Source organism: Lissotriton helveticus, chromosome 3_1 (assembly GCF_964261635.1).
Source record: "Lissotriton helveticus chromosome 3_1, aLisHel1.1, whole genome shotgun sequence".
Classification (NCBI taxonomy): domain Eukaryota; kingdom Metazoa; phylum Chordata; class Amphibia; order Caudata; family Salamandridae; genus Lissotriton; species Lissotriton helveticus.
In genome coordinates this window covers 688,686,295-688,711,543 of record NC_136061.1, presented here as the reverse complement: position 1 = coordinate 688,711,543, position 25,249 = coordinate 688,686,295, and the positions used below count along the sequence as shown (strand labels likewise).

Below are 25,249 nucleotides of genomic sequence, written 5' to 3'. Positions count from 1 at the left end.
AGCAGAGTCGGGTAGGTACCGCAGAGAGGGAGCACCGTCAATGAATGGCGAGTGCCGCCCTGCTCGGATGCCACCAGCAGTGAACCGGGTGCAAGCAGCGGTAAACCGGTAGCTTACAGTGGCTTACTTATCTTATCTTCGTCTATGCTGGGGTGAGACCTTAAAAGCAGAGGTAATTAAAGAGCGAAAGATGGGTAGCTGCAAGCAGGAACGGCGTGAAGAGAAGTTGTGTGATGATGCAACATGCACAAGGCGGGCAGGGGAGGGGGTGGGTAGCTGCAAGCAGGAACGGCGTGAAGAGAAGTTGTGTGATGATGCAACATGCACAAGGCGGGCAGGGGAGGGGGCGGAGCGGGGAGAGCGGCATGTGGGTGTTAAGAAGCAAAAGGCGGGCAGGGGAGGGGGTGGGTAGCTGCAAGCAGGAACGGCGTGAAGAGAAGTTGTGTGATGATGCAACATGCACAAGGCGGGCAGGGGAGGGGGCAGAACGGGGAGAGCGGCATGTGGGTGTTAAGAAGCCGGGCCTTTGAAGTGAAGCTAAGCTTCACTTCAAAAGGTGTCGGAGGAATGCGGCTGAGGGAACAGACGGCGATTGCGGTTGTGCACGCGCTTTTAAGCTCAATGCACATGCGCATTGAGCTTAAAAGTCACGGGCACTGCAAGGAATCGCCACGATTCCTTGCTTCTTAGTTAAAGGTTGTTTAAGCCGCAATAGGCTCGCAAGCTCGATGCGCATGCGCATCGACAGGCGAGACCTAAAAAGTAGACTGCCACCACACCAAAAGTGAATCCAGCAACCAACTGTCTTAAACTCAACTCTGAGAAGACGGAGGTGGTCATCTTTGGAAAATTGTTCCCTAGCTGGTCCTCCGTCTGGTGGCCTGCTTCCTTTGGAGCCCTACCCATCCCGGCCTCAAAGGTCAGGAATTTGGGAGTTGTTTTTGATGAAAACCTCAACTTTGCCGCACACGCCAGTCAAATAGCTTCAACTGTTTTCCACAAGTTAAAACTTATAAAAAAATAATACCGTTCCTGCCTGAAAGTGCCGGAAAAACACTGGTAAGCACTTTGGTACTATCTTCACTAGACTACTGTAATGGTCTCTTCGCCAATCCACAAACACGGGTCGTCAACAAAATGCAATCCATACAGAACGCTGCGGCAAGATTGCTTTCCGAGACCCCTAAATTTAAACCAATTGCCTAAGTAATTCGGAACTTCCATTGGTTGACGATTAAAAATCGTATTAAATGTAAGACGCTCTGCTTAACATTGAAAGCGGTACATAAACAAGGCCCACAGTTTCTTAGAGATCAGCTTATACTCTATTGTCCTTCAAGACAATTGAGATCCACGACACTGCATCATCTGGTGGTGCCCCGCACGAAGATAGTCTCCTGGGGGGACAGACGGTTCATGGTTACCGCAGCCAGGCTCTGGAATACTCTTCCATTGTCGATGAGGTCATCCCAATCTCTCTTACAGTTCCGTAAAAGGTTAAAGACCTGGTTGTTCAACCAGAAAGCCCAGCAATAACCAGTATTAGGCATGGTCCGGTTATCCTAATTAGAATCATACACTAAGTCTATAGCGCTGAGACGCCCATGGGCATTTGTTCGCGCTTTACAAATATCAAAAATAAATAAATAAATAAATAAACAAAGGTAATAGATATAAAATCACCTTTTCATTAATATCAGTGGACAGACCAAACGATAATTGATGGCAGTCACAATAGTTTCAACTCTAAATAGAGAGAAAATAGAAATAAATCAATAGTGCCAACTAAATTAGGCAAGATGTAGTTAAAATACAAGAAATGGCAATAAACTCACTACAAAGGCAGAATTACACCATGTCCATAGAGTGTAGTTCAATCGATAATGGAAGGTAATTACACTGTATCCAGAGATGTACTGGTATGATAGTTTGTATGACAGTATTGTTGACAATGTGTCTAGGATGTTGCACACTAAAAATACGTATTGTGAAACCAGTTTTACTAGCAGCCACATTGTGCTTCTGTGACAATATCTACTCACTGATTTGTTAACCACTTGTGAGTATCCAATATGATTTTCATTTATGTAGAGGATATTGTTTATTGCAGCCACATTGTGCTTCTGTGACAATGCCCAATGATTATCTGTGAATATAAAGGAGTATGTTTTTTTCCTACGTCATGTACCTAGACCTGTTTAAAAGAAAACGCTTGTTTCCTCCCTTTCTGCGATACAAATTATATCTTTTCTTGGCTATACATATTTCTTCTCAACTTTTAAAATAGTGACCTCTCTCTATGATTGCCGGTCTGTATACATCGAGCCTCCCTGCGGGAAACGTTATGCTAAGGTACTATCGAGGCGGTCTTATATTTTTTTGTAAAACCCCTTTTTATACAATATTTTTCTATTACTATTATAGACAAATATTTCTATTTTTGATAATACAGCTACCTTAATATTTCTTTGTTAACTGACCTATGGGAATTTATGAACCAGTGCACTTTCCCTCTTCAAGATGGCGCTTTACTAACATCATTGATGGTTTTGGACCATTTTTTTACATTTACGGGCATTACCCTTATTCAGGTGGGAAGGGCATGGCGAGAGGACGCTGCAATTTTGTATACTGCCGACTTTGCTATGCCCATATTACTACTCGACTGCCTGTTATGTGTAAATACGCCTTCCCAATCCAAAATGGCGGAAGAATACATCATGGACGGTTCCGGTTCCGGACCGTTCTCTCTTTTTTTAGCACTGCCGAATACGTCACACGCCGAGAACTCCACGAGGCAGACGTGGATTTGTAGCCGGATTCTCCCAAACTCTACCCTTAAGAATAATTAGATAATGTGGCGCTGCCTCATTATACCCGGCTGTTTTCTATTACTGCAGAGTATAAACTATTGAGTGTGGTTTGTGATAACTGCTGTTTTTGTCATGAGATATAACATATAAGCGTCCCCTTCCTCCAGTAATCGTACTTTCGACAGGACTTGCTGTCTTTGTAATATTTGCCCGTAGTTGAATAACGGGACTAGTATTGTGCTCTATTTCCAGTGTGGTAGAAATCCACACGTTGATAAGGATACGTAGGGTCTGTGGCCATGACTGAATGAACAGCCGATGGATATCCTAAGAGGCCACTCTCCCTTTTCGCATAGGGTTGTTATCTCCTTGACATATTGTTAACATGTCTAAGCGGAAAAAAAAACCTTCCTCTTGAATAAACCAATTCTTGCTTTTGAGCATAACACACCACCTTTTTGTTTTTAGCCGATTTACTGGGCGCGCTTTATGGTGGACTTTGGACTTCCATTAATGATTGAAGTATCATCTCTGGATACGGTGTAATTACCTTCCTTTATCGATTGAACTACACTCTATGGACATGGTGTAATTCTGCCTTTGTAGTGAGTTTATTGCCATTTCTTGTATTTTAACTACATCTTACCTAATTTAGTTGGCACTATTGATTTATTTCTATTTTCTCTCTATTTAGAGTTGGAACTATTTTGACAGCCATCAATTATTGTTTGGTCAGTCCACTGATTTTAATGAAAAGGTGATTTTATTATAGATTACCTTTGTTGGTTGCTGGAATCACTTTTGGTGTGGTGGCTGTCTACTTTTTTTCTTTTGCTTTAAATTTTTATCTTTCTATGGCACTTGGTGGACTCTTCTAGCCTTTTCCTTTGAAGAAGCCTACATTAAAACACCTTCAATGCTAAGGCAATTCCCGCTGGGTGCTGAGCTTTGACTTTTTCCATTGTCCATGACAAGGTCAGCTCGTCATAAGCACAGGTCCAGTAAACTGCATGACGAGCTGGGCTTGTCATTAGCATGGAAGTGGTTAACTAATGTGATCCTCTTAATTTTTATTGTACTGCTGTGTAACGCTCAAGTAAATTCAAGTCCTTATGATGACCGTACAGTAATACAACGGTTGAAACGCCGTTGAACCTTTTGTGTGGCCATAATTATTGAAGGACACATTATTATGTATGTGTGTTGATCCTTTACACTTGTAATGTTTTTTTGTTTAGCCACTTGTTTGGTTTATGATATGCGTTTTTTTGTATACCAACACTCTATCTTGAGCATAATTGTTCTTTTTAAAAGTTTAAAAATGTATAATAAATTTAAATCCTCTCACTTTTTGAATAAACCGTTGCTGAATTTATGATCTCCTAGGCTTCTCTTTCTTTTTTTCTTTGTTTTAGCTATACATGTCAGGTTGCACAATTTATGTGACTCTTCCTCCTGAACCTTCTGTTAGATGTATCGGTAATCAGTGTGGTAGCTGGTCATCCCATAGATATGCAAGCAATTGACTGTCTTAGCATCTCAAGTGCCTGTACTGGACATACAAATGTAAAACTCGAACCTTTTCTCCATGGCTCTCCCACGTCGACAAAGACGTCAGTTGTCAAAGGATGAGACACCGAAGTTGGCGTTTCCCGTTCTCCTACATCACAGCAAGGACGATGTTTCTCCTTCCCCCTATGCCTCACGTGACTCCAGCACAGTCTCTGGCTCTGAGAGTCTCACCATCGCCCAGAGGAGCGACACCTTGGCCTCCGGCCACTCCACCACCAGCTCCAGTGTCTCCGGCCTGCAACCGTAGTCAATTAGACTGCCTCCTCAAGTGGCCTCGGAAGCAGTGGATCCAGGATATCCAGCAATTCTGGCTCTAAATACAGTTTCTTCGCATTTCCTAAATGTGATGTTTGGCTTGTTTGCCAGAGCAACTAACCCTGCTGGTGTGCCGATTGGCCCCATGGAACTGCTTTCATACTCCCTTGGAGGTTTGCCACCTCATTTTGCACAGGCACCTTTCATGCCTTTGATGCCATTGGGTCTGGAAGTTGTCCTCTCCTGATGCGAGGTTCTCGATGCCGGTGCAATCCCTGGAGGGAAGAGCGTCGACACAGTCTGGTTCCGGTCTTGTGCCGACCCGGCCTCGCCCTGCATCTTCGACTATACCTGTGGAGCCTCAATCGACACCTGTCCCTAAGTCACTGGCACTGCTTCTGGTGCCTCTGACGCCGATCCCTAGGATGAGATCCAGAAGGGAGGCACAGAGGCTGCTGGGGGAGGAAGAATATCAGAAGCAGCAGGAAGAGGCTGAAGAGGGTGAAATTGTCGACCCTATGCAGGAGCTTGAGGGACTGCAGGAGGCTAGTGGATTGGACACATCCCCTGAATGTGAGTTCTCCTCGCTGAAAGGACTCCCATTGGAGGAGGTTTCCTCTTATCACACTATAATAAGGAAGGTAGCTAAACTACTAGTTTTGCTGTTGCCTACTGCAGAGCTTAAGTCCAATATTTTATTAGAAGTTCTTCACTCAGCCTCCTCTGCTTCGGAACCTCTGCTTCCCTTTAATTGAGCTTTGACTGAGCCAATTTTGGAGGTGGGGCAGAAGCCAGAGGCTGCCCCTGCAGTGCCCCCACAGCAGTTGGAAGGAGATCTAAGGTGGCTCCTGGAGATCCTGCTTTCCTTTCCACACAGCTATCTAATGAGAGTTCAGTAGTCCAGGCATCATGCTGTACTAAACAGTCTGCAGGCTCTTTCCTGTCTACACATGCAGATAGAGATTCCAAGAGGATGGAGCAGTCAGCAAAAATAAGTGTTTCCTTCGGCCAGTATGGCTCTGAAATTGACAAATGCGACATGTCTGCTGGGTTGTTATATCTTCATTATATCCTCATTGTAGTACTATGCACAAGTTCTAGATCCCTTGCGTAAAGGGGAATTTTTTCCGGACTTTGAAAAGTACTGCTTCATTTTATGACCGCTTCAACAACTCTGAGGGCATGTGTGCCCAGTTCAGTACATATGTTGCTGATCCTGTCCCAGAGAATCACAATCTCCAGGTGCACCTGCATTGGCATCAACACCATATCATTTGCCAGAGTTAGAAAATTGTCTACTGGCTGTTTTGGCGTTGCCCGTCTCAGGTACCAATGCTGAGTGGGCAATTTCACAGAGACATAGTTTACATGGGCAGGAAAAAGAGAGCTTGCATATCAAAGACTCACAGAAGAAGTATTGTATGATGAACTACAAAATGTTTGATTTGTAAAAATGTATTTGGACCTCAGATATGCTGTACGTACACTGTCTTTATACCCTGCGCTGTCAGTGCAGAAAACAAACAACAATAAAAGCAAAACTCTTCATAAACACCGGAAAAACACTGTTTCTGTTGTTTTTAATGTCGCGAAAATGTGTAACCACTGATAACCAATGTTTTTTAAAGATATTGAAAACAATTTTTAAAAAACACTAGAATTTACAAAAAGTTGAAACTGAAAACAGGAAAGCCTAACCATACATTAAGCTAGGCTCCTACAACTGATAACTATAACTCACCCTTTTCCCGTGCACTACCAAAACCTCTGTATATTATAGAAGTTACAGCATGTGAAATCACTACATTAATAATGATGACATCTCAAGTTACATGATTTGCCTAAGCAGACTGCATGGTACAGTGGCAAGTGATATTTAATGTAGTGTGGCGAGTGAGGTGAGAAGACAGTGTAAGGAGGTGCGCAAATTGTCTGAATTTAAAGGTGGTGCTTAAGTGTAAATGTGAGTTATAAGTAAGACTTATATTAGTGTGAAAGTGGTGCTAAAATGATAAATTAAAGCTATGACTATAACTGTAAAATGTCTAATGTTTGTGTAGTTTAAGTTGGTTTCTATACCTAACATAAACCACCAATAACAGAGGAGGAAGTTAGTAGCATTGCCCACAAGGTAAAACCTGGCTTAACTTTTGATCTGTTTCCTGCTAGCATCCATCATTTAGCTTTAGAGAACATAGTGATAAAGCTGATAAATAATGAATTATTTATTTCAAGCTGCTATATTCTTAAGAGACTATAAAATGCAACTGTCAAACCCCTATTAAGTATGCCAATAGCTGGCCAAGCTTTATGCAGCAAATACAGACCGATCTGCTTTTATGTCTGAGGTTGTGGTAACCAATCAGCTATTACAATGTATTAAGAGACCTAATAGCCTGGATGATTATCAACCAGGTCTCAGATCCTAACATGGGGCAGGGATGGTTCTTTTAGCAACCATAAACAACTTGTCGGTGGTGAAGGATAAAGATGGTGTAGAGGCATTGATGTTAAAGGCCTTAGCCACAGCTTTTGAAACATGGTCTTATTCCATACCGGTGTTGCTGAAGTTTGGTTGAAAGCTTTTCACCTCGAATGGTTAAAATATTTTCTCCAAAATCGTATCCAAGCAGTTTTCTTGCCCACTTTTCACCTTAACGGATTTAACCTGGAATGCGGAGTTCCGCAAGGATCATCAAGTCCTACTTTATTTAATGAATACATGGCTCTTCTTGTATGCCTCATTGGATCTTAGAACTGGACACGATGACCTGTGCGAATAATGCTCAAAATATCTTAAGGATGGATGGGAATGTTTCGCTGTCCAAAGATAATTTTAATGCGTTTGTCATCTGTGACCAGATTTATGAAGAAAAACTGACTTACGTAAAATTCGGACAGGAAAGAAGTTCTGATTATAGATGGTTCTCCATTAACATGGACTAATCGGGGTGGCCATCCTCCCAAGGTCAATGTCCAGTACCCGGAAGTGTTTTTTTGAAATTTGGAGTTTATATACACATATATGCATATTCATATACTGTGTTGTGATAACTGCTGGGGTTTTTTCCACCCGTGACTGTTTGAATATATCCCCACCCCCACCCCCGTTTTTTTGATTTTTAAAGTTGAAGAGGCAATGTACACCCTCGAAGGCTAAGCAGAGTGTGTTTAAAAGACTACTTAATCTGCTTTATGGTTTAAACTGTGAGTGGAAAGTGTATGTGGCACTCGTTTTTAGCTAGAATACATTGATTTGTTTAAGTGTGGGGAAAAGCAGTATTTTTAGTGCCTTAGATTTTGGCCTTACCTTCATTTTATGTATGTATCTAAATATTTGTATTTCTTGATATAAATATGTATAATATTATGTACGTATGTATCTATATATTTATTAATTTGCTCCTGTTGTGTAAAAAAATCAAAAAAAAACTTTGACTCTCTCCAATGGCCTCCTCGATATTTCACTCTATACCTCTCAATATTTCCTCTACCTCCACTCTTGGACTCATCCCAAACCTCATTCTACTACTATGATCTCCAAAATAACCCATTCTAGACTCTTCCCTCTGCTATCCCTCCTTGGATCACTCCAAACCTCATTTTAATACCATGATCTCCCAAACAACTCTTCTGAATTCTTCCCTCACCTATCCTTCCTTTGACTATTTCCAAAACTCATTTTGCTAGTATGATCTCTTAAATCATTTTTAGAGATTCTTCCCTCCTCAGTCTCTCCTTATACTCAACTCAAACCTCATCTTACTACTAGGATCTCCAAATACTTTCTAGACTCTTTTCCCCCCCCCCCCCCATTATCCTGTTCAATCCAACTAACTGACGCACATGTCCACTGTTCAAATTAACTCAAATTTTCACAATACTAACCAACCACTAATCCTTTTTGGGTTTTGGAGTAGCGTGCTACTCGCCGAAAATCGATTTGACACCTCCTCAGGGTTTGTAAGCTCTATATAAATACATATATACACACACATATATATGCACATGTACAGAGTCAGAGTGTATCATGCAATGTATTACCACTGATGAGTGTGGGAAAGGGTCGAGACTCATAAGATGTTAAGAAGCCTCGATTGATCATGATTCAAATTTATCTTACAGTAGTAGTGAACTTATTAATGTGTTTTTAATACACTTGCCCTAAATAAAATGCCTTTGAGTATATCTACAGGTGACAGATGGATAGATAGATAAATGAAAAGATAGAGAGATGAATAGATAGATAGATAGATAGATAGATAGATAGATAGATAGATAGATATGGGTTAATTTCTAAGAGCAATGTGCAAGATAGCGTCCTTAGATAATATGAGAATATTATATTGATTCACGTCAACAGTAAGGTTAATCTAATTTTATTTTCTAATTGCAGGTTATTCTAGAATTGACCAAACAGAAGCAAGAGGAAGAAACAGTGCTCGTATTAAATGTTGCACAGTTAGGGACAGAAGCAAAAGTGAAGACCTATGATTTAACAGCTGTGTCTTACCTGAAGAAAGTAAGCCTGGATTATTACAACATTGAAGGTAAAATTGAAAGAAAAATACATTAAATCGTGGATGATTTGAAAACATTGCATAATTTAAGCTGCTGTCCATTTTCATCTTTTGATTTCTAAACTTCAGACATAAGATTTCATTGGAATAATTATAACCACTTTGTTACATTTAGATTGGTGGGTGTAGATTAATTCTAGAGGATCTACCATGCTATATCTGTCTATGCGGACAAGATCCTTCTTTGTTTACACTGAGTCTCATCTCCCAGGTGCTTTGCATGCTCTGGGGGTGTTTGGAGAGTACCTCGGGACTGCCTAGTAATTTCTCCAAATCATGCTGGTTTCCTTTGACACTTTAATTACCCCAGAGGTTGCAGTACGGCTATTCAAATTGCCAGGCATGGACAGTGTTTAAATATCTGGGGGTTAGAGTCTTCCATGATAGCCCTGACACGATTGAAAGTAATATTAATATGTCGCTGTCTAGCACAAGGGGAACTGTGGAGTTGTGGCAGGGGCTCCCATTATCAATTATGGGACCAATAGCCATTATCAAGATGATTGTCTTTCCTCGCTTCCTGTATCTGCTTGTGACCATTCCATTCCGATTGCTCACCAGTTTTGATAGGGACCTTAATTTTCTTATCAGAGATCGGCTTTGGAATGGGAAGAGACACATGCTGGCCAAACGGGCTTCTTTGTTCTACAAAAGAAGGGGGAAGCCATATCAAATTTTGAAAATGATTACCTAGCAGTCCAGTTGCAATGGGGATACGTGCTGGCTATAGACTCTGGTCCATTATTGCTTAACACAGTGCCTCTAAGTTAAGCCTGACTGCTAGTGGCCCAGCTAATAGAGAGTTAAATACAGGTTAATTCAGTGACTTTTCTTGCTCACCCTAACAAGGATTGTGGTTGTTGCTTGAGAAAAAAAAAGTCTTACAGTCGCCAATGCTCATTAATGTTTAGTAGCATCTTATGGCTCAACTGATTAGACTCCATGGTAGTCGCCTGACAGTGTCAAACACCAACCTTCACATGACTGTGATCAATAAGCATCAACATCTTCTTCCAAACTTACTGATTTATTTTAGGGGACCAGTACTGGATGAGCCAGTACTCCCTCAAGCCAGTAGAGGGAACCGAGATCAGCACAAAGATTAGCACAGGTCTTGATAATAGGCAAAGACATAGACCATTGGCAAAACTGTATCTAGCCTTCCCTTCTTGGTGCTCCCCCATGGTCTGCAGTTAACATAAAATCCTAAGGGGCAAGTAGTGGTTGGTAGCAGGGAAAAGTGGTGGGCAGCGTGGGGGAACAATAACAAACAAAAAAAATAATGTACCTGCTGCTCGCTGCTTTTCTGTTTCTCTGGCTCTGCCTCTAGTGTACAGGCTAAGGCTCCCAGACTCACCTACAGCCAATCCAGATGCTGATTTCATGCTGGTAATACTATTTCCCAGCATCAATCAATCAATCAATGCATTTATGTAGCGCACTACTCACCCAGAGGGTCTCAAGGCGCTAGGGGGGGGAGGTCCGCTACTGTTCGAACAGCCAGGTCTTGAGTTGCTTCCTGAAGGCGAGGTGGTCCTGGGTCAGGCGGAGGTGGTTCAGGAGGGTGTTCCATGTCTTGGCGGCGAGGTAGGAGAAGGACCGTCCCCCTGTGGTGGCTCTTCGGATGCGGGGGACGGCGGCGAGGGCGTGGCTGGTCGATCGAAGCTGGCGTTTGGGAGCGTAGAAGTTGAGGCGGCTGTTGAGGTATCCTGGGCCCTGGTTGTGTAGGGCTTTGTGTGCGTGGGTGAGGAGTCCGAAGGGGATTCTCTTGTTGACCGGGAGCCAGTGCAGGTCTCTCAGGTGTCCGGAGATGTGGCTGCGACGGGGGATGTCCAGGATGAGTCGTGCTGAGGCGTTCTGGATCCGCTGGAGTCTCTTCTGGAGTTTGGCGGTGGTTCCGGCGTAGAGGGAGTTGCCGTAGTCCAGACGCCTGGTGACGAGGGCCTGGGTGACCGTCTTCCTGGTCTCGGTGGGGATCCACCGGAAGATCTTCCGTAGCATGCGCAGGATGTTGAAGCACGACGAGGCGACGGCGTTGACTTGTCTGGTCATGGAGAGGGAGGAATCCAGGATGAAGCCCAGGTTGCGTGCGTGGTCTGTTGGTTTGGGTGCGCTGCTTAGGGCGGGGGGCCACCAGGAGTTGTCCCAGGCGGAGGGTGAGGATCCCAGGATGAGGACTTCCGTCTTGTCCGAGTTCAGCTTCAGGCGGCTGTTCTTCATCCATTCGGCTACCTCTTTCATCCCTTCGTGAAGGTTGGCTCTGGCGGTGGCGGGGTCGTTGGTGAGGGAGAGAATCAGCTGGGTGTCGTCGGCGTAGGAGATGATGTTGAGGTTGTGCTGGCGTGCGATGTCTGCGAGGGGGCTCATGTAGACGTTGAAGAGGGTTGGACTGAGCAAGGAGCCTTGAGGGACGCCGCAGATGACTTCGGTGGCTTCAGATCTGAACGGGGGGAGGCGGACTCTCTGTGTCCTTCCGGCGAGGAAGGAGATGATCCACTCCAGTGCCTTCTCCTGAATTCCGACGTTGCTGAGAGAATGCCAGGATTGGTCTGAGTGGGCTAGTGTTGCACTCCCACGGGGACTGGCAGCCTGTGCCTGCTGTTCTCCACCCGTCAACGCCGCTCGGGCTGGAGAGATCTCAGTGTGCATGTTGGTTTGGCCGTCCTAAAACAGCCGGCCAAACCGACATGTCCACTTGCAGCAGTGTCCACCACTCCACCTCCATGCTTGCTGCAGTGCTGTCATCAGGATCGTCCTGCCCCCTTAATTTGGTTCCATGAAGAAAAATAAAATGATAATAAAACTGTTCAATTACCATTTTATTTTTCAAAGTTTACCTCTGCTGGCAGGGGAGACGATGCTCCTCTGCCCTAACGTCACTGCAAGAGATGATCCTGAACTTAAAGCTTCCCATGGCAATGTAAGTTTATGCAATTTTGTCATCTTGCTTTCATTTGTGGAGGCTTCTTGGCAAATGTTTGCCTTTTTTGTACCAGGGACTTCGTGCCAAGCTTTTCTCGACTTGTGGACTTAAGATAATTGGCTACTGTAATATCATCTACTAGGAGTCACTGAAACTGCCGTCAGTAACCTACAAAGAATAATCGACCTTGCATTTCGTAGTGTGGCACACCTTCTTAAATTTGATCTCGTCTCTCAGTTAAGAATTAGCCTCAGCTGACTATTATTAAAACAGATAATTTGTTTCCTAGCAATATGTTGATGAACAAAGTATTCTATAGACTATAGAAGTCCTTGATCCAAGAATGCTTTAGCCTACACAGCTTTGAGAGGTTCTTACGTTCAAGCTCTCGGTAGCTGCTTAGCGTTCTCTGGTTGCAGCGCCCCTGTGCGGGAGGACTAGTCTATTTCCATTTCCCCTCTTGTGGAATCGCCTCCCTCTGAATTTAAGTTCAATTCAATCTCATCTCACCCTCGGGAACATTGAAGCGTTGTATTCAGCTTATTGATGTTTTCATTCTGACCAAAAGCTGTCTTCTGTAAAATAACTTAGTCCTGATTCTTCTTAAATGTTAATATGCCTTCTTGGGTGAACGTTATACACTCAGTTTTGTTGCTACCGGAATTCAGGAAGCCCAGAAGATGCCCTGATAACGGTTTCACACAGTTTAGATGTTGCTCAACCCTGCATGGCATAAATAATCCCCTCCCCGCGCCCATAATCCCTATAATAACCTTAAGAATGCCCTAGATACCATGTGTAGCGCATTCTCATTGGCATTACTACACAAGGGAGAAAACATAGGCAGCACATAACCTCTTCCATACCAGTAAGTCTCACCCTCACAGTGTCTCATTAGTAAAACACATGGACACAGCTTTTGCTTTGAATCCCTCTCTCCTGACTGTGCCAGTACATTTATCAATCGCCTGGTACCCTTCATTTCCAGTGGCACCTGCCGTTTTCCTACTACCTAAAAAATGTTTGACCTCCTAAATTGAGGTTATTCTGTTTCCCTTCTCAACGTTTCATTAAGTCTGTTCTTATGCACAAGACCAGTGGTGCGTTGCAACAGCTTTCAAACTTTGGAGGCGATAGATTTTTGATCATTCTGAACTAAATGACGTTTTATGCATCTACTAGCGTTGCTGCGATCTCCAAAGAAAGGAAATTCAAGGAAACTCGTTCTGATAACATTCAATTTACATTGTCATTTTTATTGAAACTTATTAATTTTAATATGGAAAACATTTCAAAGTGTCGTTTTAATTCTATGTATTTATTCGACTGCTTGTGGATACAGGATTTTTAGTTTTTCCGTCTGGTGTGTACATCAGTATTCGAAAGATTATGAGGGCCGTGGGGGGCCGATATTTTAAAAAAAAAATGATGCCATAAACCTTCTCGGGAGTGTACTCAACAACTTCCCAAAGTTTCATGGCGATCGGATGAATGGTGTTTTAATTCTATTTATTTATTCGAGTGCTTGTTTATACACGCTTTTTTGTTTTTCTGTCTGGTGCGTACATCAGTATTGGAAAGATTATGAGGGCCCTGTTGGCCGATATTTAAAAAAAAAATTATGCCAGAAACCTTCGCGGGAGTGGGCTCAACAACTTCCCAAAGTTTCCTGGCGATCGGATGAATGGTGTAGTAATGCATAAAGGACAGACAGACATACATTCGTTTTTATATATATATATAGAAGATAGATTAATCCAGATGTACTGGATTACAGTGAGTTTACTACTCTCAAGCAGTGACAGCGAGCCAAGGTTCCCTCCTAACTACCAATAGTCGTCCCTCCAATCATGCCTCTTCAGCATTTAAATACTGGCCCTGGTGTACCGTATCTCCACTAAAACCTACATTTTCTTCGAGTGTACGTCTCCCACATGGAACCTATGAAGGGCATTTGTTTGATTGTGATAATTTTGCAGATTGTAATGGCCGAGGTCATCTAATGAGGAATAACATCAAGGGCACTGATTAGCAACACCTAGGAAGTATAAGTTTACAAAAATTGCAAATTCTAGTGCTGCCAGGGATGTGAGGATATATTCAATAAATTGGAAGTTTATAGCAAATGCTTTCCCAAACTGCAATCTTGCTGGGATGCAGGGAGTGTGCAAGGAAAGGCTGTAGGATGCCAATTTTTTGTTGCACACAACAAAATGTAAATACCTGCAAATAACCTATACACATTCAGGTGGTAAGAAAGCAATAATTTACCACATTTTGTGTAATTCGAAGTGTGATGGAAACAAAGACTTCAGTAGCACCAAAGCTAATCAAAACATTTTACTTGTAGATGTGCAAATGATAAATATCCACTGAAACCCGATTTCCACATATCATGTGTGTGTAATGCAGTTTTGTCAGTAAATCAGTATGCCTGTTCACATGTAGTGCCCATTTTAATAGAACATGTGTTGTCTATAAATGACAGCGCGCTACCACACAATGCTTCCATCAGAAGTTCACCTGCCTCATGTCCATTAAAGTGAGGTGGGTCGTGGAAGTGTCCTTCAAAAATAGGGTCGTGGTTCGAACACGGTTGGGAAACACTGCCTTAGCAGATTGAGTATCCACATCTCTTCCAGCTTGTCTTTGTTAAAAAACATTGCAACTCAAACTCAAAAATGGAAAATCAGTGCTGCTAATTGTAATCTCCTTTTGAATATAAATGTATTCCGTGCGTGTGCTCTTTATATGTTAAGAATAATTTCTGAGAAACGATTTAACGGAATAATTACATCTCCGTTGGTGCTTTTTCAGGAATTAAAAAGCAACCTCTACACCTTATCAGCTCTTCAGATAAACCTGGACTAGACCTTTTAAAAGTTGAATATGTTAAGGTAAGACATCTTTGTTGACTGTTTTCCTTTAAATGTAGTTTGTATTGTAAAACAATGTTACACACTTAATACACTCAACAGAGCGTTTTTTTGCCAATGCAAAATATTGGGTCTCTAGCGAGCTGGACCCAGGTTTTCTATGGTTTAGAGCGGGTGCTTGTGCGATGCTAAGCAGCGCTTCGTGGTGTAAGACAGCCCTGAATATGTTTCTCATGCACAAGTTATTTTCCACCGAAGGCTGACACAAGTGCAGCTTGCCAGTGATAATCCATGCAAAGGGGGCATAACAGAACGCGAGCAGTGCATAAATCTCTCGAATTCGAAGCAAAACCACATTTACTAAAGTAGTACATTCTGGCCATGTGTGGAATTGTAGCGCCAAATGTAAACAATGCGCATAGTGGATAGTTGAATATTGTGTGATATTTCCAATAGTGTAGCTCGGATGCCATGGGCCCTGGTGCAAGAAAGGAAAATGGCACCTTTTACTACTAGTTCGGTAGTAAAATTCAGTAATGGGGCCCTCAGAGGCTTGTGCCCCGATGCCACTGCACCGATGGTAGCCTCGGATATTTCCACATGTAATTACTTTAAAGGTATTTTACACTGCTGACCAAAGGCAGGATTGTCCATGCTTCGAAATGTCTACTAGAGGATGTGCCCCTTGTACAGATGTTATGCATTTCAGATATCGTTCACTTTTGCTTTAAAGCCTCTTCTGCTAGCACAGCATTTCAGCACAAGTGCAGCTGATCTATTCATTGGCAATCGACTCTGAATACATGTGGCGTTGCACTATTTTGGCTCGTTTGTGCAGTGCTGCTTTTGTGATACACAGCTGTGCTGCCTGATTTTTATGGTCTGTTTTGACATCACAGCTGTCACCAGACAATTTAAGTGAGCATCACTAGAGACGAGGTTTGGCTCCGCCCACATTATGAGAGCCACTGTTACATGTTTGGACTGGGCAGAAGTTGTGTGCTTCCACAAAAGAGTGATTGCCCTCCATGCAGCTGTGATCATTTTGTTTATTTATCCACTGCCTCAGCCTGAACCTTCTGAGGCACACAGGACACTGTAAAGCTATTAAAGTATCCTAGATAGCTAGGTAATTAATAGTGTTTTTCTCTGGCAGCAGGAGAGGAGGGCACTTCACACCCTACACAGAATTTTAAATATGGCTTATCAGTGCGACTGTCACCTGACCATTTAACCTACCCAAATATTCTACCATTTTTTGCATCCACACAATTACATAAGACCAGGGCCAGACTGGCCGTAGCAGGCACCGGGCATGTTCCCAGTGGGCCGCCGGGGAGGGGGCCGGTTTATGGCCCCTGGGGGGGGCGTTTTTGTTACAGGGCCATTTATACAGCATAGCTGCAAAATCGGCCCCTGTATCAAAATCAGTCAAAACCAGCCCTGGCAAACAGCTCGGTGGCTCCCCAACCCCCCCCGGGGGTCGCCAAAGCACTTTGCCAGTGCCGGTTTTGGTTCCCAGTCCGGCCCTGCATAAGACCTTGACCTCGGTCACAGGCCTGCACTCTCCCCGACAGCTCCTGCGATCACCTGCTGCCTCTGAGCCCCCTGCCTTGCGAGTTCGAGTCTGCTGCTCTGTGCCTGAGTACTGCTATCATTTTATTTTCCTTTATGATAATTTGTGCCTGCGTTTTTACTTTTTGTGCCACTGCATTTATTCTTGTGTGTTTTCCTGCCTCCGTGTGACTGCCCATTCCTATTCTTGCCCCCTCGCACCGTCCGCTTCCCGCCACTACTCACTCGGCCTCTCCCCTCTCCCCACGCCTGTTCCCGCCTCCCAGCTGAGCCTCCCTACCCTACATATTGATGACCGCTGTGCGGTTGCACTGCTGGCGCGCCGAAGGCTAGCCTATCTGTGGCCGTCCGCGACCCGGGCGCGACCAACGCCAGGAACCCTGGCTCTCCTAGGACCCTCCGCTACGACTCTACCACCCTCAACGCACTCAACCCAGAAAGACACACCGACTGCGCTAAAGCCTCACCAATCACCACCCATGGAGAGTTCGCATGCAGAGCACGCCACAGATCCTTCACCATCGACTACAACCCCACCACCACTGAAGGCTCGCCTGACGCACACACTGCCAACACCACGACCTGCGTCCTCCTCAACGTGCAGTCCCTACACCGTCACGCCGTAGAGGTCTGGGACCTGATCGACACCCTCTCACCCGACGTCGCCTTCTTCACAGAAACCTGGACCAATGCCACCTCCGGCCCCGACATCGCTACAGCCATCCCTGACGGCTACAAGGTCCAGAGAAGAGACCGCCTAGGAGGAGGACTCGCCATCGCACACAAGACCCCCCTCCATGTCCAGCATTAGTGACCCCCACTCCGACACAGAACACCTCCACTTCCAGATACAGACTAGCCCCAGGACCACACTACGCGGCACCCTCATCTTCAGACCGCCGTGCCCACGCACCCAGGCCGCAAACACCATCGCCGAGATCGCCGCACCCCATGCTATCGCCTCCTCGGACTACATCCTCCTCGGGGACCTGAATTTCCACCTCGACAACCACCGCAACCCCCACTCCATCACCCTTATCGACAGCCTTGCAAACCTCTGACTGAAACAGCTGGTCAACACACCAACGCACAGAGCTGGCCACACTCTGGACCCCATCTTCACGGGAGGAACGAACATCCGGTTCAGCCACACCACCCAGCCGCCCTGGACAGACCACCACTGCTTCCATTTCACCGACAACACCACCAGCGCACCCAAGCATGTCCCGCGACCGCCGCAAAGAAACTGGAGCAAGATCACATCATCACCACCACCCTCTGCCAAGACCCCCCCCCCCCAGCGCCTTGACCAACACCAACTACGCAGCCGCAGAACTCCACCACTGGTTCACCCGCTGCGCCGACTCACTCGCACCCCTCCGGCACCCCGCCAAGCAACGCCCGCCAAAGGCCACCTGGTTCACCACAGAACTACAGGAAGCCAGATGCTCATGCAGATGCCTAGAGAAAGCCTGGCGAAACCAGAAAAACGTGGAAGCACGGATCACCCACAGGAACGCCCTGAAGGAATACCAACAAAATCCAGGCCAACTCGACCAACGCCAGGGAACTATTCAGCATCATACAGCAGCTCACTAAGCCACTCTCCGAAGCCACGGACGTCACACCCTCTCAGCAACTCTGCGACAAGCTCAGCATATACTTCTACCATAAGATGAAGGACCTCTATGACAACTTCAGTGAACCAACGCAGGACATCACACCCCCCCACCCATCGTGGCCGACCAGCCTACAATCTCGACCTGGAAGCCCGCTACCTTCGAACTCATCGCCGTGACCATGCACAAAACCCACTCAGGAGCCCCCACAGACCCCTTTCCACTGCACATATTCCACAGGGCCGCCACTGCCTTCACACCTGAACTGGAACGGACCATTAATGCCTCCTTCACGTCCGCCTCCTTCCCAGACGACTTGAAGCGGGCGGAGATTAAACCCCTCCTCAAGAAGCCCACAGCCGACCCTACGGAGCTGAAAAACTACCGGCCCATCTCCCTCCTCCCTTTCGCAGCCAAAGTCACAGAGAGACTGGTGAACACCCAGCTGACCACCTTCATCGAACATAACTCCATCCTAGATGCCTCTCATTCCAGTTTCCGCAGCAACCACAGCACCGACACGGCTCTCCTTACCACCACAGACGACATTCGCCTGCTGCTCGACCGAGGACACATTGTCACCCTCATCCTGCTAGACCTCTCTGCAGCTTTCAACACTGTTTCCCATCGCACCCTTGCAGCCAGACTTCACGACGCCGGGATACAGGAAGCCGCCCTTGACTGGATCCGATCTTTTCCCTCCGGCAGAACCCAGAGAGCCAGACTACCACCCTTTCTCTCTGAACCCACCGTCATCAACTGCGGAGTACCCCAGGGCTCATCACTCAGCCCCATGCTCTTCAACATCTACATGGCACCCCTCACCGCCATCGTCGGACAGCATTGGCTCAGCATCGTATCCTACGTAGACGACACCCAACTCATCCTCTCACTCACGAAGAATCCTGTAGACACCAGACTCCGCTTCCATGAGGGTGTGAAGAACATGGCAAACTGGATGAATGACAGCTGCCTCAAGCTCAACGCAGAAAAAACAGGGGGTCGTCCTCAGACCCTGCAAATCCGCCTGGGACAACTCCTGGTGGCCCTCCGCCTTAGGTAACCCACTGACCCCCACAGACCACGCGCGAAACCTCTGCATCATCCTCGACTCTGCCCTTGCTTTGTACCGCCAGGTCAACACTGTTGCCTCCACCAGCTTCAACTGCCTGCCCATCCTCCGCAAGACCTTCATCCCCGCCGACTGCACATCCGATGGTCGCAAACCCTGCACACCTTCAGGAAGGACCTCAAGACCTGGCTCTTCGACTGATCCGGAGCTCCCCCCCAGTGCCTTGAGACCCTCACGGGTGAGTAGCGCGCTTTACAAACCTCTGATTGATTGATTGATTGACATATCCATTCCCATGCCATCTACTTGTAATGCTTCACTGGACCATACAACAGACCTTTGAATCCAGACCTCTATACATTGCTAATGCTTGTTAGTAAATCAAAGCCTCTGTAATTTCTCTTTATTTCAGAATTGTTTGAATGAAAGGTGAGTAACCTCTATTAGATTAAGCATGAAAATGTGTGTTTTAAAAGCAGTCCCATAAATCAGCTAATCACTATCCCTAGATTTTCCCCTTGCAGTCTGCGTGATCTCAAGGCCCTCCCAGCTCACACAGGAGTATGAAGCAGGAGCATGGTTAAAGACGAAGTACTTTTGAATATAAATGGCCACTGAGATGGTCTTGCATTTCTTTTGACAGTATTCCAATTAAAAATGTGTAATCATCCGCACAAGAGCATTGTTTGCCTCATAAATGTTTTGACGTAGCAGCCCTCATTTACTTTGAAGAACCTATATTTGTCGTTTTACCTTCTGCATAGAATAATCATGTATTCAAGTGTATACACATTCTATAGTAATGTCCTTATTTTTATACTCCTATGCAGCCTCAGTCATGGGGTACAATTGTGCACATTGAGATGACTGGTTTAGGTCTGAAAGTAGATTTCTGCGTATTACATCAACTATTATGTTTCATGCTATAGAACTATCAAGTGATAAAATGATTGATATTGTGCTGCTTTTCTGATGGATACATCTGCTTGTGGAAAAGGTAAGAAGAACTAGGTAGTAGTGTTCCCTAACAGGGAGACATCCACACATTCGTTACCAAATTGTAATGAAATACAGTAAAAGCGTGCAATGTAAGTCTCTAGTTTTTTAGAATATTGGGTGTGGGTGCTGAATTTGCCCAAAACACCTACTACCTAAAGGTGTTATTTGCACACCTGGATGTGCAATGCTAAAAAGAAAATCGGGGGGCTTTACCAGCACACTTAGTATCAATTATAAAGTCATATATATTTTTATTACATCTATGTGTTAGTACAATCTCATTGATTCAACTTTAGGGACATTCTTAACAACACTATTCCAGAGTTGAAAGTCCAGTGAAAAAGTCTTTTGTGAGACGAAACACGTGTCGGCAGGTTGTGTGCTGGGCATTTTATTATGGAGAACTGATTTTGGAATAAAGGCTAATGAACAGAAAGATCATTACTTGTTCTGGACTTTCAACTCTGGAAAAGTGTTGTTGAGAATGTCCCTATAGTTGAATCAATGATATTGTACTAACACATAGATGTAATTAAAATATATATGACTTTATAATTGATACTAGGTGTGCTGGTAAAGCCCCCCAATTTTCTTTGTAACATCTGCTTGTGGATTCCTCACCTTCTGAATTACCCCTCGCGCAGAATTCCACTGAGACTTTTTTCATAACTGTACCATGTCAACAAGGACGTCACAATGGCACTGCTCTGCTCGTTCCTCCGCGTGACATCATCGGAGCTATAAGAAGACATCAGCATGCTTAGGTCAGTTCCCTTTTATCCACGCTGTCGACGTGTAACGGTTTTTCTAGGACTCTCCATGTATTTGTGGGTTTCACACTGCTGCCCGTCTTGTCCTGGGCCTACCACGTAGATCCTCTATCTCTGCAGCACTCCGCTCACTTCACTGGCTCCCCCTTCACAAGAGGATTCTCTTCAAAATCCTGATTATAGCCTTTCGTGCCTACAACAGAACGGGTCCTAAATACCTCACCAAACGTTTTCCCCATTACGTGCCCAGCCGTCATCTTCGTTCAACCCACGACAACCTCATCCTTCCGTCCAAATACAATCTGAAAACGAAGGGTGGGAAGACCCTCAGTTTCCTTGCAACTAAAGCTTGGAACAAACTGCCTAAAACTCTCAGACAACAAACCCAGGAAAAACCCTTTAGAAAGCTGCTAAAGACATGGATTTTTAATCTCTCTGACGCTTCCGCCAAAGCTTCCATCTAACTCTTCCTGGAGTGGTTCATTTGGGATCCCCAGCGCCAAGATGCTCCCTCAGGAGCGAACGTCGCGCTCTAGAAATACCCCACAAATATCACAAATATCACAAAAATTGTTACAGTAACATCTGAAAACTGTATTGGTACGATGGCTGCTCAGAAAAAGCCTGGATTAAAACTAACCCTGGGCGTAGTGGGCGTAGTGGGGCTTCGCGGAGCTACGTGAAGTGGGCGAGAAACTACGCCCACCTCCGCACTCCGCGTAGCCCCACTACGCACCGCAGGCCTCCCTCCCGCCCTCCCTAAATACTTTAAATTAAAAGTGGAAAAGAATTAAAAGGCACTTACCTTGCCCGCCGCTGCCCGCCGCGTCCCCGGGGCTCGCTATCTTCATGGCTGCCGTCTTGTGTACTAATGCGCATGCGCGGGCGACCGCACATGCGCATTTCTCGTGAGAAATGCGCATGCGCGGCCGCTCGCGCATGCGCATTAGATACACAAGACGGAAGCAATGAAGATAGCGAGCCCCGGGGACGCGGCAGGCAGCGGCGGGCAAGGTAAGTGCCTTTTAATTCTTTTACACTATTAATTTAAAGTATTTAGGGAGGGCGGGAGGGAGGCGGGTGGCGGCCAACTACGCTCCGTCTGCGGAGCGTGCGTAGTGCCGGATTCTACGCCTGCTACGCAAAATGCGTAGAAGCCGGCACTACGCACACTCCGTGCACCGAGCGTAGCCGCCCGCCCAGGGTTAATTAAAACCCTGTAGGGAATGTGGGGGTCAAGTGTCCATCACGGACCCCCACGAAGATTGCCTTTAGTGCCTGTCGTCTGACCACGACATCGAGGGATGCTCTTTGTGTCATCTGATGAACCCGAAGGCCCTCAAAGAGAGGGAAGCGAAGTTGTTCATGGCTTGTGCAAAGAAGGAAAAGAGAGGTCGGAAGATGACAAAATCGAGGTTGAAGGTGCAGACTCCAGACACCTCAGGGTCGTTGAAGCATAAGAAGAAGCGGCGTCATGGGTCCAGGCATCTCTCTTCTAAAGGCAAGTCACCAAAGTCTGGGTCCCCGGTCATGCGGTGTCACAGGAAGGATGACATCTCACCTTCTCCTACACCGCAGGTGACTATGGTGCATTCTCCGGCTCCAAGGGACTCTCCAGCATTCAGGGAAGTGCCTCCGGCCGCTCCGACCCCAACTCCATGTGTCTCCGGCAGAGCAAGCCAGAACCAACCTTAAATCCTCAGCCTGTTCCAGATAAGGCAGTTTCGAATCTGTACCCACCTTTCCCGACTCCAGGTGCGGATCCTTGGCATTTTTTTAATGCAATGTATGGCATGTTTGCCAGGGTGGAAACCTATCCAGTGCACCTGGAGGCCCTGTGGAACTGCTTTCCTTTAATATAGGCATTCCCCATCATTATGTCCAGGCACCATTTATGCCTTTCATGCCAATGACTCCATCTTGGCTTCTCCCGATGCCGAGGTTCTCAACGCCAATCCCGACCTAGGAGGGAAGGATGGACTATTCTGTGGCGCCATTGGGTCCCGGCCCGGCACCGCCCGCTGCTACTGAAGGGTCCATCAGCGCCGGCTCCAAGGTCGTGGTAAGAGGAGCATGTGGAGGACAGTGGTCTGGTAACCTCTACAGATACTGGTATTCTCGCTCCACCTACTGTGGCTATGAAGGAGGAGGCTTCTTATGCCATGGTATTAAGGAAAGCAGCAGAGCTCATCAGACTGGATTTGCCCTCCGTGCAGGTCAGAACTAATCTCCTGACCAAAGTGCTTCAGCCTTGGGCTTCCACCTCTGAACCTCTATTGCCATTTAATGAGGTACTAACTGATATCCTCCTAGACATGTGGTCCAAGCCTAGCACAGGGGCTCCTGCGAACAGGACAATTGCATGCCACCATTTCCCGACTCTGAGCGACCCAAGGTTCCTCAGTCACATGGTGCATTCTGTTCCGCTCCTCCGGATACAGAATACAAGAGGCTGGTCACACTTGGGAAGAAGATGTTTTCTTTCACCAGCCTGGCATTGCATGCATATTCTTATTGGGCTGCTTCTCCCACTCCCTTTGAGAGACGGTTGTGCAAGTTCTGCCACAGTTCCAAGAGGAGGCCTGGGCTGTACTCTCACAGGTGGTGAAGGATTGGAGAGATGCAGCAAAATTCACCATTAGGTGTGGCCTACACACGACTGACTCACAGGGCAGAGTGGCCTTACGTCATAGCCTTACTGTGCCACGCATGGCTGAGAACAGCTGGGTTCTCTGGTGATGTCCAGGCTAATCTAATGGACATGCCCTGTGATGGATCTTGTCCCTTCGGAGGGAAAGCGGACTCGGCCCTGGAGCGCTTCAAGGACTGTCGTGCTATGGCCAGATCCTTGGGCCTCTCAGTAACACCCCGTCGCCAGTCTGTCTTTTGCCCCTTTCGTGGCAGTGAAGGAGTTCTCAGCGGCATCAACTGTGTCCCAGCCACTGTCTTGCATAGACTTCCCAAGTTGTGCGTGAACGTGGATCATTTCGATCTCTGAATGGAATCCAGAAGTCGTCTGCCACCCAGCCCTCAGCAGCTGCTGCCTACAAGCACTCCTAGTTTGAGTCTTCTAGACCATTCTACTCCAGTTGGTGGGAGAATCCATCATCCTCTCCTCCACTGGAGGTCCAAAACATCAGACAAGTGGGTCTGGCAGATCATTCAGGAGGGCTGTTCTCTGCCTTTCCTTTCTTTTTCTCCTTCTATTCCGCCACATCAAGTATGGCTGGCAGAAGATCATCTAACTTTACTCCAAGAGGAAGTTACAGCTCTCCTGGCCAAATGGGCTATAGAAAGGGTTCTGACTTTAGAAGTTGGCAGTGGTTGCTATTACCACTACTTTCTGATCCTGAAGAAGATCAAAGGGTTACAGCCCATTTTAGATCTTCAGACCGTCGATCTCTTCCTCAAAAAGGAGAAGTTCAAGATGATCACGTTGGTTCAGGTATTGTCTAGACCAAGGAGACTGGTTGGTAGCGTTGGACTTGCTGAATGCTTATTTTCACATCCCCATCCTTCCGGGCCACTGACGTTACCTGCGGTTCAAGGTAGGATACGAACACTTTCAGTTTACCGTGCTACCTTTTGGCCTTACCAGCTGCCCTCGGGTGTTCACCAAATGGGATGGTGGTGGTTGCAGCTCATCTGCGCAGGTTAGGGGTTTCAGTCTCCCTCTACCTTGATGACTGTCTATTGAAGGTGTCCTCGTCCTAGGCTGTCGTCTTCCACCTTCAGACTACGGCGGACCTCCTGCATTTGCTGGGGTTCTCTATAAACGTGCCGAAGTCACACCTGCATCTTTCTCAGATGCTCCCTTTCGTCTGAGCTGTTCTGAACACAGTGCTGTTTCTGGCTTATCCCCTTGAACAGCCAGTCCAGGATATTAAGGTTATGATACGGATGTTTTAGCCTCTATCCTGGATATCGGAGAGACTGACTCAGAAGCTGCTGGGTCTCATAGCCTCCTGCATCCTGTTGGTAAAACACGCAATATAGCGTATGCTGGCTTTGCAGTGGAACCTGCAGGTCCAGTGGACGCAGCATCAGGGGAATCTCTCTGACATGGTCCAGATTTCAGAGGGAACATCGAAAGACTTTCAGTGGTGTTTGATAAACCACGATTGAGTCAGAGGCAGACCCCTCTCCCTTCCCCATCCAGATCTCACAGTAGTAACAGATGCGTCATTATTGAATG

The 25,249-nt window shown here is 46.0% G+C and overlaps 1 protein-coding gene across 2 annotated transcripts in view; it reads left to right on the top strand.

Annotated features, from left to right (window-relative positions):
* VPS13C (vacuolar protein sorting 13 homolog C) overlaps window positions 1–25,249 on the top strand; it is a 2,773,485-nt gene that overhangs the window by 794,556 nt on the left and 1,953,680 nt on the right. For both annotated transcript variants that reach the window (XM_078680824.1, XM_078680823.1), the window contains exons 26-27: window positions 9,037–9,190; window positions 14,961–15,040. In XM_078680824.1, the coding sequence (XP_078536950.1) occupies window positions 9,037–9,190; window positions 14,961–15,040 (234 nt within the window). The remainder of the gene's footprint in view (window positions 1–9,036; window positions 9,191–14,960; window positions 15,041–25,249) is intronic.